Raw genomic sequence first — 17,744 nt, 5'->3', positions numbered from 1 at the left:
TTTGGGTTGTATACTCAATGGATCTGATGTTGCTGCAACTATCTCTGAGGTTGGCTCCGGAGGCGGATGTCTGACATCTGTGGTTGATCTGGTGTGTTGAATATCATCTATTGTTCGGAAAGAAAACATCAATATTTACTAACAAAGAATTTCTAGCTTCATTTTGGGCATAAAAGGTTTTTGCTGCACCAATGCAGTCCAGGTGTTTTAATCCTGATTCTTTATTTCTGGCATGTGTCCCAAATAAAACATGTTTACTGCACGAGTATTTGTATAGCTAGGCTGAAAGGAAAATTACTTAAGTAAAAGTATAAAATAGCACAGACTGAAATAGTGAAGGGAAGTAAAATCAACCAAATAATGTACGTATAAAGCTTTTAAGTATCACAATTATCATGCTTGAGTCACACCACAAAGCCAAAGGATTAATCAAATATAAGGTTCATTTGCAAAACCACAATTGACTATATTTACACCAAGCATGATTTTGGACAGACTGCTGAGCATGCAAAAGTTAAACAAAGATAGCGTGCAATACAAATATAATTAAAGCCTTAAACACGACGAATAAATATGCGAATATAACAATGGCTAATTTAGACAGCTAACGTTAGCGAGCATTATCTACGTTTCATCGTGTGATTTAACTGGCTAGCTTATTTTCAGATCGATGCATGAACTTGTTAAAATCTAATTGTTGTATCTCAACAATATAAGGTATTTTGTTGTCACTCGCGTAAGTCTGAACAAATAGCAAGTGTACAAAAAGTAACAAACCTATTTTCGGTATCTTTATCTCAGGATTAAGCACCATGTGCAGGACATTCCGCAGATGTTTGTTTTCCTCGTAGTACGCCTCCACGATAGCTTCAACTTCTCCAAATATTTCCACCGCCACGGCGGTGAAGCGCTCGGTCAAAAAGCTGCGAAAATTCTGGTGTCTTATGCTCGACATTTTGAACACCTAACTTACATGAAGATATTAAGAGTTTAACTTGTGCTCAACTAGCCTACTGTATAAGACGCGCGCGCAGGATCTCCAAACAACCGGAAGCTGGAAGATTGACTTCCGTTCCGTCGGGAACATTCTTCTGTAAGGAAAAAGAGGTTGTTGTTGTTTTTGTTTTATTTATTTGTTTTATTTGTTATAAGAATTAAAAGAAATAACAACAAAATACATGAATAATAACAAAAAAAAGGGAATATAAAAATAATAAAATAATATATTAAATGTGTATAACAATTCTGCATTCTGCTTTCTTGTCCAGTGAGTTCATCAGAGGCCATCATATATTTTCAGTTCATTATAAGCTCTGAAGACTGGAAGGAGATGTTTCCCTTTCATTAGTTTTAAAGCTCTGACGTGATCGTCCACAAGGTTCCTTCTGAAGACTGTGAAGACGGGTTTATTTTTCCTCCATTTAAATGTGTAAATGAAAAAGTTGTTCATTATCAAGTGAAAAAGAGGTTTATACGTTTGCCATTCAATTTGCCACATTTAGCATCTTCCTCCTGACAGTCACCAAGTTCATTATTACCTAATATGATTACTACGATATCAATACCTTATAACCTCTTTCATGGCTCATAGGATCCTCTAGCGCTTACAGTCCTATCATGTAAATGATGTACTTATGCCATGATATGGTATGATTTCGAATTGTTGGGAAAAAAATGAGATTGACAACCCCTGAAGGAAAAAAATATTTATGACATATTATTTCTCGAGACAGTATTAGATTGAGATGTTGTTTTTTATAGTCTCCTTGGACTCAAAAAGAGTTTTTGTTTTTATTTACTCTCCTTGGATGTGGCCCTCACAGTGCAGTATGATGTATGATTGAGTTTGACTTGAAAAGGCTGTTTTCACCTTCATTAAAGTTTTTATTTTCACAAGCATGGATTTCTGACATCATAACTGTTTCGGACATATGCTTTTCTGTGTAGAAAAGTGTACATCTTTGTGTACATCTTGTGGCAAGTAGTTACAAAGGTTTTTCAAATCTGATTATTTTTTACATAACTTGATATATGTCAGGAGGGGATCTTTTGTTTATTTATTTTATCTAAAATGTATCAAACCAGGTTTGTCCCATTGAAATAAGGGACGGTATTTAATACACGACACATACCAAAGGAGGGCGCTAATGCACCACTATGATCACGAGCTGCCATTACCATGAAGAAGAAGAAGGGGCAGGCAGCTGGTGACAGCCAAAGTGAACCGCTCCCCCAGCAGTCAGTAAACTGGATCAAACGGAGGCATTACTGGACAGTGATTTACATTAGTCGCGTTTGCTAACGTTACATTTTCACGCGAGGAACGTTTTATAACTTTAAACATACTCTGGCTCTAGTCCAAGTGACGTTATTGCTGGTGCTGATGGCAAACTGAGTGAGCACTGTTGCTTCGAGTTTTAGCATAAGTAACGTTGACGTTAGCAATAACGACAGGTATCTCGAGTAGCCCGTTGCTCGAGCCTGTCACGGTATCAAAACGCCAGGTGGTCGGGTACTAAGTAAAGATGGGTGACATTAACCCATCGACATCCAACGCATTTCAGCCCGAGGTAAGTTTTAAATGTTTCACAGTGAGTTGTTTGCAGTCTTGGCTAACGGTGTTAGCAAACGTCAACTTGTCACCACACGATGTAGCAGCTGCTGATCAGTTAGCGTTAGCCTAGCGCGCTAATGTTGACATGATATTAGCAACTGGTGCAGACATTAGATCTAAAGTTACACACGCTAAGTTTTATTTAAACTGACAACTTGATACTGCTACTTTACACTGTATGGGAATACGAGTCATTAACGTTACTTCAGGTATTACTTTGTATGATTGGCGGTTAGCTCAACGTTTCATCGGAAAGAAAACATTCCCTCATCATAGCAGAGCAGGCTAACATTAACACTGGCTAACTAAGCATCATGTTTACGCCTAATTATCTGTCATTAAACCGCTGGCAAACATTGATGCTTTTATGAACATCTGTAACACTGTGGTATTCTTTAATTTAATTTATATATAGCTTGATAGTTTTGTTTACTAGTTAAACTCCGCTGATATTAGCCAGTAGCTAGTTTCTTAGCAGTAGTTACTTATTTGACGTCTCTTGCTAGCAGAGGTAGCTAACATTAGCTGTCGTGTGTAGTTGGGTTAATCGGTGGGGGTTGGTAGGAAGATTCACTGAGAAATGTACCCATGTAGTCAATCAACTTTCGCCTATGTTGGTGTCACCGCGTTGTTATGATTAATTTGTAACGCCGCATTAAGCCAATGAGTGGCACTTTGCGTGTGCCGATCGCTTTATTAGGAAAGGAAGGTATACTTTATTAATCCCCTTTCACTCTGTTTATACAGAAATGCTACACAAACATAGGCCCAAAATACACCACATGCACAAACAGGACCCTATGGACATGCACTAATGGAGAGATGTCAGAGTGAGGGGGCTGCACGTGGACATGATTCGGTGACTTGCTCAAGGGTAGCTCTCCAGCTATCAGCCCCAATTCCATACTTGGGCCGTACTGGGACTTGAACCGGCCACAGTCCCTACGGACAGAGCTACTCTCTACCCCTTAATGTCAACGCCATGTCGGGATGTGTCGGTTCGATGCATCTAATGTTTCAATGACGTTACTATGTTTCAGGGCTTCAGTCCGCCATACAGGAGGAGGAGGACAGTAGAGGATTTTAACAAGTTTTGCACTTTTGTCTTGGCCTATGCCGGCTACATCCCATATCCCCAAGAGGTGAGTAAAGGAGGCTGTCAGTGCCTGTACATGCATCTTCACTTGATCACCTGTGTTGTTGGGCGAAACAGGCATTTCATTTCCATGCTCTCATTTTAATAAGCTTTTGTACTTATTCAGACTCAAATAAACAGCTGCCAAAATGTTCTATTAAGGTATGAATATATAAAAACACATGACAAAATCATTTGATGGATTTAATGTTTAAAACTAGAAGCACTTATTCACAAAACTAAACATGTAATAGGTTCACAAATTAACTTTGAGCGATTGAGAATTTATGTTGATGGAGGTCATTGTCTGGAAAGGTGAAGTGAAACTGTTGGCCGACCGTCTTAACAAGTAATACACATCTTTTTTATTTTTATTTTAATTTGTGCCGACTCAGCAAATTTAATTGGAAATTGGATGTAAGACATTGTCTTCTCCTATTCTCATTGAATTGCGTCCTCTGTTTGCAGACAGGGAGGGTGATAGCCAGACAATGAGATTATCTTAAACAGATTCTTTTGTCTCTGTAGTTTCCCTGGCTCTGTTTATTTTAGTTTCAGTGGGCCCTCTGTTAAGAATTCACTTCTTACTATTCAATACTTCAGCAGTTACTCTGTTATTAGTGTAATAAATGGCTTCCTGCCAATTTTTAAGGAATGCCCAGACTGTATGTTTCTTAAAGCCTCTTTTGCAGACACTACATTTTGTCATCTCCTTAACTGAGCCGTTTGTTCTACAGCATGTTGTCCTTGTCACACGATCCATCCTGTCATACCAATGTACCTGATGACACATTTATACATATTTATTATTGTTAAAAATAACGGTTACTGTCAAAGAAAAAATGTGCACTTCCACTTCCTAAAACATTGAAGCCTTGTCCTGTTATCAGGGGAGGCTACTTTTACAGTGTTTGATCCACTGTCCAAAATTGTAGTGATCCCTCCAGTTCTGCAACTGTGGCAAAATGTTGCTTAAAAATGCTTTATTCTGTCATTCTTTTTTCTAAACCACAAACGGAAAGCAAAGTGTGACACCTTTTTGTTTCCTCTTCTGCGCCATCAGAGGCAAAGACCTCAAGATTCTGACTCATATTGATCAAGTTGTGGTTTTTCCTTCGAAGGTTGCTCGCTTTCAGTGTTGTGTTTCTGTTTCTCTCGAACACATGCTACATTTGTTTTCATTTCCGCCCCCACTGCCGGTGCACATTTTACCACGTGGTGCAAGGCTTTGTTGTCATCTGTTGATGCTCGATGATGGGTGTTGTGCATCAGGTCGCTGCCCTTATTGAAATAATAGTTTTCTGGTAAGAATATGAGCTGACAGAGGACTCAATTATAATACAAAAAATGCAATATGATAAATAGTGCAACTTAACATTCAAGCTGTCATGACGGTGTCATTACTTGCTCTTTAAAAGTGATTAAGTATAACACTAACTGTGCTGCATTGTTACACAAGGGACTTTCTGACACTACAGAATTGTCACATGTATATTGAGTCAGTCATTTACCGGCTTCATCTCACAGCTACTACTTTATTAATGTTCACAGGACTCTCCACTGCGCAGTAGTTCCAGCCCCCCAAACAGTACAGGCAGCACAGCTGACAGTGATGGCTGGACGCCAGGACCCCCAACCTCTTGCCCCCAGCGCCCTCCCAAGGCCCCCCAGGACAGGAGCAGGAAACGTCCACAGCCAGGAGCCACACTGTCCGGTCACAGCAAGAAAGATGTGAGTTAAATTAATGTCACGTCATTAGCCTTATATGTTCGCCTTCATCCCTATTAACATATGACACCTTTTTTTTTTTTTATTCTGCAGCACACATTTACCGGCCTGCACCCGGACGACCGCAGGAAAGCAGACAAGCTGAAGAAGAAGAAAAGGAGAAAGGAGAGGGAGCACTCAGGCGGGGAGGAAGGCGGGATTCAGCAGGCTCACCCGACAGTCCCGGAGTTGCAGTACCCCGTCTCCTTTGGTGGCAAAATGATCAAAGAAGAGCCTGAAGATGATATCAGCATTCCCCTCCATCCCCAGCATCTGCACAGCCCCGCCCCCTGCAAAGAGGAGCCCAATGATGAGCATCAACAGTGGGAAGGTCAAGACCTGGAAGAAGGGGTGGTGAAGGTACAGAAGGTCGAGGGCTTTTCAGGAAACAGAACGGTGTTCCGCCAGGGGAAACAGGTGGTGTTCAGGGATGAGGACGGATCAGGAGAGGATGAAGACATCATGGTAGACTCAGGTGAGGCTTCTTTGTGGTGCATATTATACACGGTTACAAGTTTTACAAAGCCACCAAGCTTAACTCGCCGTGTGCTCTCTCCTGTCTCCCCAGACGACGACTCGTGGGACCTGGTGACGTGTTTCTGCATGAAGCCCTTCGCAGGCCGAGCCATGATCGAGTGCAACAAGTGCAACACCTGGATCCACCTGTCGTGCGCCAAGATCCGCAAGAGCCACGTGCCAGAGACATACGTGTGCCAGAGCTGCCGAGAGTCTCACGGAACCGCCGATACCCGCCGCTCCCACCGCTCACGCATTGGCCCGCGCAAGCATCTGCTAGACTGACCCTTAGGCCGAACCCTGAACTCTGACCCCTCCCACTCCTGCCCCCTCCGACACCTGCTGGACTGACCCCTTCCTCAAATTCAGGTCTTGCACCCTTCAGTCTCTGTCCGTCATGGTCAGCCACATTTTCTATGAACACTTTGGTGGACCTATCCTAAGCCTTTATCCCATTTGTAAACAGTTTGAGTGCTATTTTAGATTTCCTAAGGTTTGTTCCTGCTCTCTACCGACTCTGTGCGTAAGGCAATCACTAAATGGATGTCTGTCTGTAGATGACATTAGCATAGCAGCAAACCGCTAACGACTAAGGACTTGGTGTCTCGTGAACACTGGAAACTTTTGAACTGCCATATGTAGAGAATAACCCTCACAACTGCCACCCCCTATGGTGCATGCTGGGATTTATGGGAAAGACAGTTTGCACTTTTTTCTCACTTTAAAAGAATCACCTGCCCTCTCTGTCACAGGGACAGGTATGACTTTCTGATTAAACTGGATTTAACTTCTCGTAGATGCCTCCTATAATTGTTACACAATTAACCGTTTAAAATGAGAAAACAAGTTAAGCCTTGTGTCATTTGCTTCAGATGGTGCTATAGTTTAAAGCTGAGGTATAATCCAATAGAACAAAGATGTAGGAGAGAGAGTAGAGTCTGCATCTGCTTCATCTATTTCGGTCATGTTGTTTAACACACTGTGGAAAAATATCATCGTGGCGTCGAGCCTGTACAGCCGAACCGAGCTCTTTCTTTCTTCCTTTGACTTCACAAACTGTCTTCCAGCCTCGGCTACTCCTCGGAATCAAGGTGTTAACTTGGCCACACGTGGAGCTTTTTTTCACACGATTGCTTTTCAAAGATGTTTAAACAGTGTTGTTATTTCACCAGACTTTTGTTTATGAGGATATTTTTCCATGATGAATCAACCAGTTATTTCACTGATTTCAAAAGCCAGGCAACATGACACATTTGCAGAGAAGAGTTGTTCCAATACCAGAACAGAAATCCTTTGATACAACCTATAAATGAATACTAGGGATGCACGATATTGGACTTTTTTCAGATATCCAGTATGCTGATATTTTCCAACCCTCTTTGCTGATTGCCGATTTTGATACCGATATATTAGGTACATGTATTTTTTAACATCAAGTCTCCCCTGTAGTGGAATTGATATCACGCCTACTCTTATTGTAGTGGCCAAAAACTGCCATACCGCAGACGTCTTGCACTCAAAGAGGCGTGGTGAAGGCAGTGCGCGCGCACAATCGCGCCGAGTTAATGTTGTAGCATTAAGCTGTTTTAGGGAATCATCGAGCATTTAGGCATAATTAAAGCGTTGTTTTATCTGCGGAAAATATCGGCAGAAAAATTACATTACAAGCCGTAATGTGCAGAAACGATAGCGTGCCGATAATATGGTGCATCCCTAATGAATACGGTGTATGGTATCTGCGTGTACGCCGGTCAATGCACCGATCTGATAGCATTATTTTCTTAGACTCCCCAAACAGTTGGCTTGTTTGTTCTTCTCTAAAACAGGAGCTTACACAGCAAAAATACGCTCCCACTAGAAACTACTGTTTTAGAGCTCTAAAGAAGAACTGGTTTCAGCTAAATTATCATGTGATGATAATTTACAACAACAGTGCAGTGCTAGCATTTAATGTGTCGGTCAAAGCTAGCATAATGTCAGCAACATAATATCTGTATTTTTAAATGTGTCTGATTTGGGAGGCGTATTCGGTATTGGAATATTTTGAAGGAAAAAAATGTGTCTGATCATCTCTACTTGTTTTCAGTGTCTTCTGTCGTCTCTGCTCAGTGTTGTTGCTGCATTTCATTACAGGAATGAACAGCCGTATCGTTCACCAATACTTTTATGTTCAATTAAAATTCACTTTCGTGCTCATGACAAAGTTTTCAGAGACGAGCATATTTACAGAAGGGAACGCATGACCGTCCTGTTTGGGTATCAGCAGAGTAAAGGCTATCTTAACTGGAATAGTGTTGGGAAAGATTCTCCAGTTGGAAAATATGCATGTGAGTGTGTGTGTTTGTTTGAATGGTTTACGCTGTGTGAGGGTGTAGGCAATGCATGTGCTGCTATGAGTTGTCTCAACTGAGCTCCCTGGTTTTTGGTCTTCTGTAGGATGGAGAAATGGATGTCTGCAAAGTACCGTGGCCAGGGTGGGGATGTTTTGTTGTTGGTCTCTGACGGGTCGGATCAGATAACAGATTTCAGTCTCTTATCGCCTCTCACGAACATTTTAACAGCAGTATTTAGTTGTTTTCATATGCAGCAGGTTTAATGGATGAAAAAATGTTTTTTGGGGCACAAGAGAAACAATTGTAAGCTGTTGTTCATGTGCCATCTGCTGTTTCTGATTCTATAAAAGCCATACCGTAGAGTGACATTTAGATTCGGAGCCTTGAGTCCAGGATGGGATTTTACAATGCAGCATCAAGGACTTGGCTAGGGAACGACTAACACACACACACACACACACACAATGAATGTTTGGTTTGTAAAGACTTTCTGAGAGTTTGAAGCTCGTCTCTGCACTCGTCTTCTGGTATTTACAGATGTTGTTTTAACTGGTTGGTGCCCAGCAATCATCCAGGTCCTGATGGTCTTTATTTTTTTTTTATTAGACGTTTCTAGACCCCGAATCATTTCTCAGGACGTTCATGTCTTGAAGAGGACCTGAAGACATCTTGGGGTACAATCGTCTAATTTTAGTCTGCGTCTGTAAGACATCGGTGTAATTATTGTTAACAATGCTCATTGTGATACAGTTTATTCTGATCCCGGGTTGTCCTATCCCCTTATTGAGAAAGCGTTGTCTGTACTGTGGTGCAAACTGTTTCTGTGAAACTATTGTAAACTATTGTAAATAAAGAGTTACCATTTTAACTCCTTTTCCTCTTTTATAATATCACAGTGCATCTCGGTTTACAATGAAAAACAAGAGTCCTATCCGTTCATATTTATTGTAGTCTTTACAGGACAGAGAAAAACAGGCTCCTCAACCATACAGCACATTTACATACTAACATGGGTCAGTTAGGATGGTGGGCTGGGCTCTAACAGCAGGATAGCAGTCTTTCTACTGGCCTCATGGTGGTGCCAGAGCTGAGGTGACCAGCTGACCTTTCGAACACTTACAGCACATAAAACAAACAAACAGAATCAGTGCAAAATGGCTACTGTAGCAGTGACCCCAATTCAAGACTGTTCAGGATCTCACTGCGGAGAAGGACAAAGACAGACATACTCCAACTAATAAGTATCAATCTAAACGCCGATCAGGCAGCAACGACCAAAGTCACTGTAGGTTCGGTTCAGTTTCAGGCTTCAGCACCTCTTTTATAACATTTTGTGCAAAACATTACCTCTGTGTTGATAAAATTCCATTTGCAGCCTACAGTAGTGGGTTTGGTGCGTTTCCCTTTATCCCATGACAGGATCGCCCCAGCAATATCCCTCTTTCACATTTCCCCCTAACAACCGAAACAAAGAGATTTAAAGGGGTTCATGACAGAAAGTGCAATATCGTAAATTAGATCTGCTGGTAAGACGAGAGCTACAGCAAAGGTAAATTATTGTTGGGACAATCACGTAGATGCTTCCTCACACGTATGCTTTTAGCATCTCATACATTGTATTACATATACACTACCATGTAATACAAGGGACATTATGGCAGTTAAATCCATTTGAATATATCCAAATTTGAAAAAGCGGGACACATAATATAACATTAAATATATGGCACATGATTAGTGTACAAACTAAACAAAGTTAAATAAATAATGTTGCGATGTAAATGTGCCATAATCAGTAAAATAAATCAACCGTAAGTGTGGCTCAGGTCTCCAGGAACAAGTTATTGTCAGCAGCAATCACAACCTTCATGAGGGAAAGTGTCCACCTGCGCCCTCTAGTGGTCAAATCCCTACCATAATATAATCATTCATATTGCTCTTTTTGCTATATCCTTACATTACAGTGTACACTGGCGCAATTCAATCGAAGTGACATCCCTGCCTTTAAATATCAGTCTGCTCTGAGATACTTTTATCTGTGTAAAAAGCCTGTCACTTCTTGTTTGGAAAAATACCACCAAAGGGCATCTCTATCACTTTCCCTTCCCGTGCAGTATCTCTCCCAACCCCCACATCCCACCCCTCACAGACAGAAGTTAAGAGCACCAGTTTACAGCTGCCGACTGGCACCTCTATGAGCAGCAGATGTATCACTTCGATCCTCAGTCCTGGTCAGCCTTAGGGTCACTGAGACATGATCCTGCATAGTGTAACTCTAAACATTTGAGTTAGTGATATAACTGTTATGTTATAATATAATTAGATTCAAACCTACAGGGGTGACACAAACACAGGACAAAGACTACAATGATATGGAATAAAACAGCACAGCTGTATATACTTGACCTAAGACATGTCAAGAAACATCTTTAACCTTTTCTGTGCACCGTTAGCTCATCATTGACAGGAATGAAGTCCCTCTGTGTAGTGCATATATTAAACTATGTTCAGGAGTCTGATCTCCTGCAGCAGGCAGAGACTTCAGACACAAAGGTTGACACCTTGTAGGAACTCGGAGCCGACTCCTGTATTGTGCTGAACCTGATGGCCCACAGGAAAGGGGAGGAGTGGAGGAACTCAATGAACAGATTCACTAATACATGACAGAAGAGGACGAGAGGGGGAGAAACAGACTTATTGTTGATGTGTCCCCTCCACCCCTGGGTTCTTCTGATTAGAGAAAGTCTATTTTTATGTCTGACGTTCCATCATATGCTTGGCTCCTAAGACTCGGACTCAATTCTGTGAGCTGAAAAGACAAAGAATATTCATCATTTCAACATGGATGCATGCATATACTGCAGGCTGTTCTAATTAATGTGCAGTTACATTATAATAATGCATACTCACATTGCTTGGGTATCCGTAGTGGCTCAATGTCTGCAGAGATGACTTGGTGCATGACCCCTCTGAACTGGTACAGCAATTTGAGACTCTTCTCCTCTCCCACACAGGGGTCGAAGAATCCTGGCAGACCGGCCTGAGCAGAGAGAAAGAAATGAAGAAGATTTATGTATGCATGCAGACATGTTTGTAATGAAATGGGACATGTAAACACACCCACCTTAGAGGACTCGGTGAGGATGAGTTTGGAGTCTTTCACCAGGCACTGCAGAGGCACAGTGACATCGATCACCTTAGCTTTCTCCTGCTTCTGGCTGGTGTCGGACACAAACTTTCCATACCAGGCGTTCAGGATGATCAGGCCTACATGAGAAAATAAACAGTGTTTTAAGTATGAAGTGCCTTTGTGTACAAGCCCTGCTACTTTGTTAGCTCGCTTTCATTCTTATGTAGCAGTTTCAGTCACTACTTCTTGGACAGAGCATCTACTTTAAAAGGTGCTGTGAACACATCCAATAGAGTGAGTGTAACATCAGAGAGAGAAATTTTGCGCAAATGTGGACGAGCTAGAAGAAGCAGGTAGTTATTGATAAAAACTTTCTTTGGCCATGAAACCTCTACAGTTGTGTGGTTTGTTACTGAGTTTGTGAACTACACACTCAGATCTGTGTTATATATGCTTGTCTCCTCTATGAAGGTTTGTATCCTCGCTGCGCTGAATTATTATAAACTGATTAACTGCTAATGGGTCACATCTGTCCCCTGCCTCTCTGCGTCGTATCGCCCGCTTCTCTCATCAGTGCGGGATTATCTTGCACCAATCTCGGATCCCATCGGCTATAGTCTAATGACGATATAGCTTCTGGGCACAACAGTGAACATGCCCGGGCATGTAGCCGGCAGTTAGCGATAAATTACTTCATTTTCCGCGTGCTGTATTGTTTACAGAAAAAGAACCCATTTTTCTTCTGATTTACTTTAATTAACGGTAATTAACAGATTTCAACATCATGATTCAGATTTCAGGAGAAGAAAACTACTTTTAAAATGTTTGTTTGTTGAACGGAGGTGGGATCCATCATTTCTGATGCATTCGATGAAGTCAGGACATCTGAACGCTAAACGGCTTTCGTGACACAGCGTCAAGAGAATTTAATCTCAAGTTGAATTTTAGATCTAGAGCAGATTGTTAGCTGTTAGCCTGCAGATGTCTGTTTATAATAAGAAGCTAAATCATCGTCAGAGAGCCGCTGATCGAAGCTGAGATGTCATTATGGCGGATTACGTTCCGCCTGCTTTTGCTCTCCACACGGACTGTTTTCTTCCTGCATACGCCGCCTGCTGATACGTGATTGGTCAATATTACTCGGACTACAAGCGTAGTACAAACAGAAACCAGAACACTTGTCATCCTGGAAATCAACGTCCCTGCCTACAGATTCTACATAGAAATGTAGATAAAAACAGAGACAAAAAATTAAAAAAATACACTGGAATGAATATGGGCGAATTTTGTTTTCAAGAATACCCAAATATAATTCATCTTCTGTGTTTGCACATGCTTGGAATGACATGCTACAATAAAGCCAAAAGACTTTAACAAGACACAGCAGAGAAATACTACGTAAGTTGCCCTGGATACTCGCAATGAGGCCCAGAACACATTTGCATACACACTGCCAGACGAATGTGGACTAATGCGTCTCTGAATGTGGCCTGACTGTGTTTACACCTGTAATTAAGGCTGTCAGCGTGTGATCCGATCACTCAGGACGCATATTAATACCAGGTGTAAACAGGGCCTCTGTTGTATAACCTATGTAAATAGAGCAGGATGGAGATAGGCACTTTCACTATCACTTGCTTCACAGCAGTAAATAATCGAGGTCAGACTTTAAAAGAAATTGCATTCTTGAGCTTCAGTAGATTATGCAGTTAAAAGCAGCCATGAGATATGTGTTTGAACTACACTCTTTGGATTTTTACCAAGTTTTGACTGTCTGCAAGCTAAAAAAAAAAGTCTCTGTTTCCCACCCTGGTGTAGTGTCTGTGGATGTGTGTGTGTGTTCTCTCACCCATTTTGGATTCTTCCGCTTCTATGATTCTCCTCACAGACTCCTGCATCAGCAGAACCTGCAGAGGAGCCGAGGGAGGAAGAGGAGGAGGAGGAGGAGGAGGAGGAGGAGGAGGGGTGGAGGAGAACAAAAAAGAACAGGATAGGAGTGGGGTTTTTTTTTAAGATGATATGAGGGGAGCTGAACCTGGAAACAATGATCAATGATCCCCTACACACAATGAATTTGTGTGTGTCTGCATGCGAGTGTGCGTACTCACAGCCGACTCTGCCTCCTGCTTCTTCTTGGCGATGTCTGTGGCTGAGCTCTTTCTCTGCAGCTCCAGCTCTCTGAGAGGTACAGAGACACAGGAAGCAGACATCAACAATCACCCACTGGGAGTCACTGCAGAGACTCGCTATGATAACAATGTAACAAAACCAATAACTGATTTCACATGCATACAAGAAATCATGTTGCAATCGAAAACTTTCTGTTTCTTTTTGAAATCAAGCTCTTTTTATTTGGAGATTGCATAATAAATATATTATTAAATGAAAATAAAAGACAAAAAGGCCAAGTGTACTAACTCCTCCTTCTGTGCTCGTGTATACGGGATGATGACCAGTCTGTGGACGGCCATGTAGATCAGCAGCGGTCCCACGGTGGCGTAGAAGACGGCACTGGGCAGCAGCTGATCTGTAAGGTGGACCGGAAACAGGTACGTCTGACTTGCACGCGCCAACCTGCATGGAAACAACAGCACAAATATAAACACACACACATACGTCAGATAATTACGCAGTGAGACAAAGACCCAGGAGAGAGGAATGAGCTCATATTTTTGGCCAGTACTTGATCTTGAGTGTGACTCCCTGAGGGACCCCGATGCTGACAGTCGCTGACAGGACACTGTGTCGGCTGATCTTCCTCTCTGCTCCATATTCCACCACAGTGCCGAACCAGCCCGTCCTGGAGAGGGAGGAACACAGGAATAAACAGACAATTGGAGTTAGGCACTGAGTAAAATATAGTGTCTGCACAACCAGAGATTATTTAATATATTATATTTTCTTCTATTCAATTTCCTTTGACATTAATTTCTCTATTCATGAATGTCTTCCAGTTTACTCATACAAGTGCATGATGCTTGATCTCTCACAGCTGTTTAAATTAGGCAGTAAAAATAAACTATTTGTATTTGAAATATCAAAATAGACATTTAAAATGTTATGTGATGGTTGGTAGTTAATAAAACTGTTAATGGTTTATATGATAATCATTTGATATGTAAGACTAACTTCTCATGTTTTTACACTAATGATCCCAAAGCAAATGTTGTTTTCTTATCTCAGCATAACAAGGCAAATCTTTTTCTTGTAATTATGAGACTTTTTTTTTAACAATATCAAGAAAAAAGCTCATTACCTTACAATCATTTCACAATTCTCTTGCAGTATTTGATTAAAAATGTAATTAAAATACTCCCTCAAGAATAACGTTTTTTACCAGTCAGTGTTTTTGCTGTTGGTATTAAGTTGCTTTTTAAGGTCCTTTGACAAATAGTTCCTCTGCCTGCAGGGAAACCAGTTGTTTTTCATAGAATGATTCCTTTGAGAAATAACAAGCAGATAGACGTACTTCACAGAGCCTTTAACTTTGGTCTGGTCCTCATCCTGGAACTTGTACTGGTAGCTCATCATCAGATAGGAGTGAGGCACACCCAGCTGGAGTAGGGAATGGGGTTGACAGAAGTGACAGGATGCAGCAAATGTTATATTTAGGTAAGTTTAGTTACAATACAAACCGTGTTGATGATTTCAAAAGCAGCTTAGACTACAGGATATATGTGCCTGTGCCTGTTTGTACCTGCAGAGCTAGAGTAAAGTGGCTGCTCTTTGTGTCTCGGACCAGGCTGGTTGTCATGGCGCTGTTGGGACCCCAGCGCCACTGCAGGTAACCCATGGTGTTCTGGTCCAGGTGGCGAGCTGTCATGAGAGAACAGCTCGGCCGCAACCCTCGGGGAGAAAACTGCAAACCGCACTGAGCTGTCAGGAAACTGGACACAGAGAGAAGAAAACTAAATGTTGTTCACATGTACATACAGTGTGTGTTACAGTCCCCTGTATCAAACAGTGCAGCCATACCAGCGTGGGGTAACGTTACGAAACATCTTTAACCCAATGAGAGGTCCGAGTATGTCGCCTGCACCAAATTCCACCTGCAAATGCAAAGAAGCAAATCAGATGTAGATATTAAAATATTGGTTTTTTTTGTTGTAGTTTTTTAGGCTAAAAATATCCAGTATCGAGTATTTAGATATATACAGTATGTGTGTATATGTGCATACCTCTCCCCAGCCCTTGGCTGACGTAACCCTTCGCACAGTCATGTTAATGTTGCCCCCTCCGTTCCCATTGTGTGTAGAGAGTGAACCAGACAGCACAGCTGTGTCAGAGTTTGTCAAAGGAGCCTGAAATAGACAGGATGAAACAGAGATTACTTCCGTGACCCTGGACAAGTGCAGAGGCATGCGTAAAGAGTGTGTGCTTTTTGTTGTTGTTGTACCTCTATGGACTGAGAAATGTGCATCTTGTTGATTTCAATATGAGGAAACCCTCCTCCTGGCATCTCTTCAAAGTCCTCATCATAGCGGTCAAACAGGTCTGTAGCGTCCACGCCCACGCTGATGGTGCCCTGAATGATGACAGAGTGAAAGGGAGATTGACTGAATTAATTAAGAAAGAAGTAAAGGGGTTAGGGATGTAATGAAATGAATGTGGAAACCATCAAAATTCAATTATCTGACACATCCTATTCAGTAATATCTGCAAAACCTTGGGGTTAGTTCTTTGTTGCAGTCTCCTGTCTTCTCTTTCTCTCTGCAGCCTTTCGTACTCCTCCCGAATTTCTGCTGGGGTTCTTTTTCTTTCCACCACCTAAACATCATCATCATCATAAGATATTTGTAATGAGGATAATGTTTATAGCAAAGCCACTCAACTTTCAAAAATGTGATGTTAGACAGAACACATACCTCCCAGCCTTCCACCTCCAGCCCTTTCTTCCCAAAGATGTCATAGATGGCTCTTGAGTGATCATCACTCAGCACTGATGGGAGAAGAGTCATAATGGTTTAGTTTGTGCACCTTCTTTGTGATTTGTCTGTTTTCATGCCCTGCTCCTAAAGAAACACTTTAATTTAAACAGTACTTTTGTTAGGAATTCCTTTAGGTATGTAGTCCCTACCTTCATACGCCTGGTGCACCTGGTTGAACAGCTGCTCAGCCTGGCTTTTCAGCTCTGGGTCTCGATGTTTGTCAGGATGGTAAAGCATACAAAGCCTCCGATATGACGCCTTCAGTTCCTCCAAGGTAGCCTGTGAGAAGAAAAAATGTTGTAAAATGACAAATTTGCTTTCCACACTACAGTTTAGTTAAATTTATCATCATCATTAGAATAAAACAAACGTAGAAAACCTTCTCTTATTATCGTCTTTTCTTAGCAGCCTGGAAACAAGGACCTGATAATATACTTCATGTTAAGGGATAATGTCTGTCTCAATACCAACCTACTATTACCATACCTAATGTTATCCAGTTCAACGTCCGAGTATAAAACCTAATCAGGCCTCTTACTGAGAAAGTACTAAACAATGCACAAGTCTTAATTCTGCACCTGCTAAAACGTGCATTTACAACATTCAAATTAAGTAGATGCTGTAATATCCTGCTTGTTCATGCTCCTGCAGCATCAGCCGGTATCAGTCTGCACGGATGATGGTGCAGATGAAGAAGACCGTTATTCAACTGAACGCTGATGCATCGACTGCACACCGTTTCCCTGATGGAAATCCGCCAAACGACATTCACGGCGACAGGTCAGTAACTGTTCGGCTTTATTGTTCATCAGAAAAAATCCGTACCTCTTTCCTAACGTTGAGAAGAGAGTAGTAGTCCTGATTATTGGACTCATAATCATCGTCTAAGGACGCCGCCATGTTTGCGTTTAGTCCGGTCCCGCCCACCCCTCCAGTGCCCTGGAAGCTCATTGGTCAGCCATACTAGGACCGGAAGTTGTTTTATCGCCATCTTCTGGTTGTGTTTGAGCTCAACACGAAGAAACTTTACACCTTCATATGAGAAAGTGAGTGAATGCGAAGAGTGTAGTATCATTTTAGAAAGTATTGTGTTTGCTACTGTGTCAAAAACTACCGACACTGTCTTTTTCCATTCAATTGCTGTCTCATCAAAAACATTTGGCAGGTTATCGCCTTGGCTAACGGCTAACACCAATTCTCAATGCTGATTGGCTGAAGAACCACCGTTCATTAACACGACTAGCTTTGTTTACATGGGAAACAATGCTTTTAAGTAGGCCCTACAATGGTGAATTAATAATCAAAACGGTCATTTTAAAAT

The 17,744-nt window shown here is 41.6% G+C and overlaps 2 protein-coding genes across 2 annotated transcripts; one reads left to right on the top strand and one right to left on the bottom strand.

Moving 5' to 3' along the window:
- Positions 1-2,225: 2,225 nt before the first annotated feature.
- Positions 2,226-9,233, top strand: phf13 (PHD finger protein 13). Its single transcript, XM_069678238.1, has 5 exons — positions 2,226-2,570; positions 3,655-3,756; positions 5,301-5,480; positions 5,571-5,991; positions 6,085-9,233. The coding sequence occupies exons 1-5, from the start codon at positions 2,526-2,528 to the stop codon at positions 6,315-6,317; spliced, it is 981 nt and encodes a 326-aa protein (XP_069534339.1). The 5' UTR covers positions 2,226-2,525; the 3' UTR covers positions 6,318-9,233.
- Positions 9,234-9,291: 58 nt separating this feature from the next.
- On the bottom strand, positions 9,292-17,332 carry LOC138605825 (dnaJ homolog subfamily C member 11-like). The gene is made up of 16 exons (XM_069678271.1): positions 17,249-17,332; positions 16,573-16,702; positions 16,361-16,434; positions 16,161-16,262; positions 15,892-16,020; positions 15,674-15,796; positions 15,471-15,544; positions 15,193-15,382; positions 14,965-15,050; positions 14,179-14,295; positions 13,914-14,069; positions 13,604-13,673; positions 13,345-13,402; positions 11,490-11,632; positions 11,276-11,405; positions 9,292-11,174 (listed from the first exon to the last, which is right to left on the bottom strand). The coding sequence occupies exons 1-16, from the start codon at positions 17,321-17,323 to the stop codon at positions 11,149-11,151; spliced, it is 1,683 nt and encodes a 560-aa protein (XP_069534372.1). The 5' UTR covers positions 17,324-17,332; the 3' UTR covers positions 9,292-11,148.
- Positions 17,333-17,744: the final 412 nt, after the last annotated feature.

Source organism: Semicossyphus pulcher, unplaced genomic scaffold (genome assembly GCF_022749685.1).
Source record: "Semicossyphus pulcher isolate SPU_LCO1_2020_fin unplaced genomic scaffold, fSemPul1.0.p SCAF_3, whole genome shotgun sequence".
In the NCBI taxonomy this organism is placed as follows: domain Eukaryota; kingdom Metazoa; phylum Chordata; class Actinopteri; order Labriformes; family Labridae; genus Semicossyphus; species Semicossyphus pulcher.
Note: the sequence above shows the minus strand (reverse complement) of the source record. Positions and strands in the feature narration are given on the sequence as shown.

Excerpts from the sequence above, each read along its gene's own strand:
- LOC138605825 (XM_069678271.1), bottom strand. The coding sequence starts at position 17,323 with ATGGCGGCGTCCTTAGACGATGATTATGAGTCCAATAATCAGGACTAC. Across the intron at positions 13,403-13,603 it reads AGCAGGAGGCAGAGTCGGCT|GTTCTGCTGATGCAGGAGTC; the intron begins GTGAGTACGCAC and ends GCTCCTCTGCAG. Across the intron at positions 11,633-13,344 it reads AGCGGAAGAATCCAAAATGG|GCCTGATCATCCTGAACGCC; the intron begins GTGAGAGAACAC and ends TTTCTCATGTAG.
- phf13 (XM_069678238.1), top strand. The coding sequence starts at position 2,526 with ATGGGTGACATTAACCCATCGACATCCAACGCATTTCAGCCCGAG. Across the intron at positions 2,571-3,654 it reads CCAACGCATTTCAGCCCGAG|GGCTTCAGTCCGCCATACAG; the intron begins GTAAGTTTTAAA and ends ACTATGTTTCAG. Across the intron at positions 3,757-5,300 it reads ACATCCCATATCCCCAAGAG|GACTCTCCACTGCGCAGTAG; the intron begins GTGAGTAAAGGA and ends TAATGTTCACAG.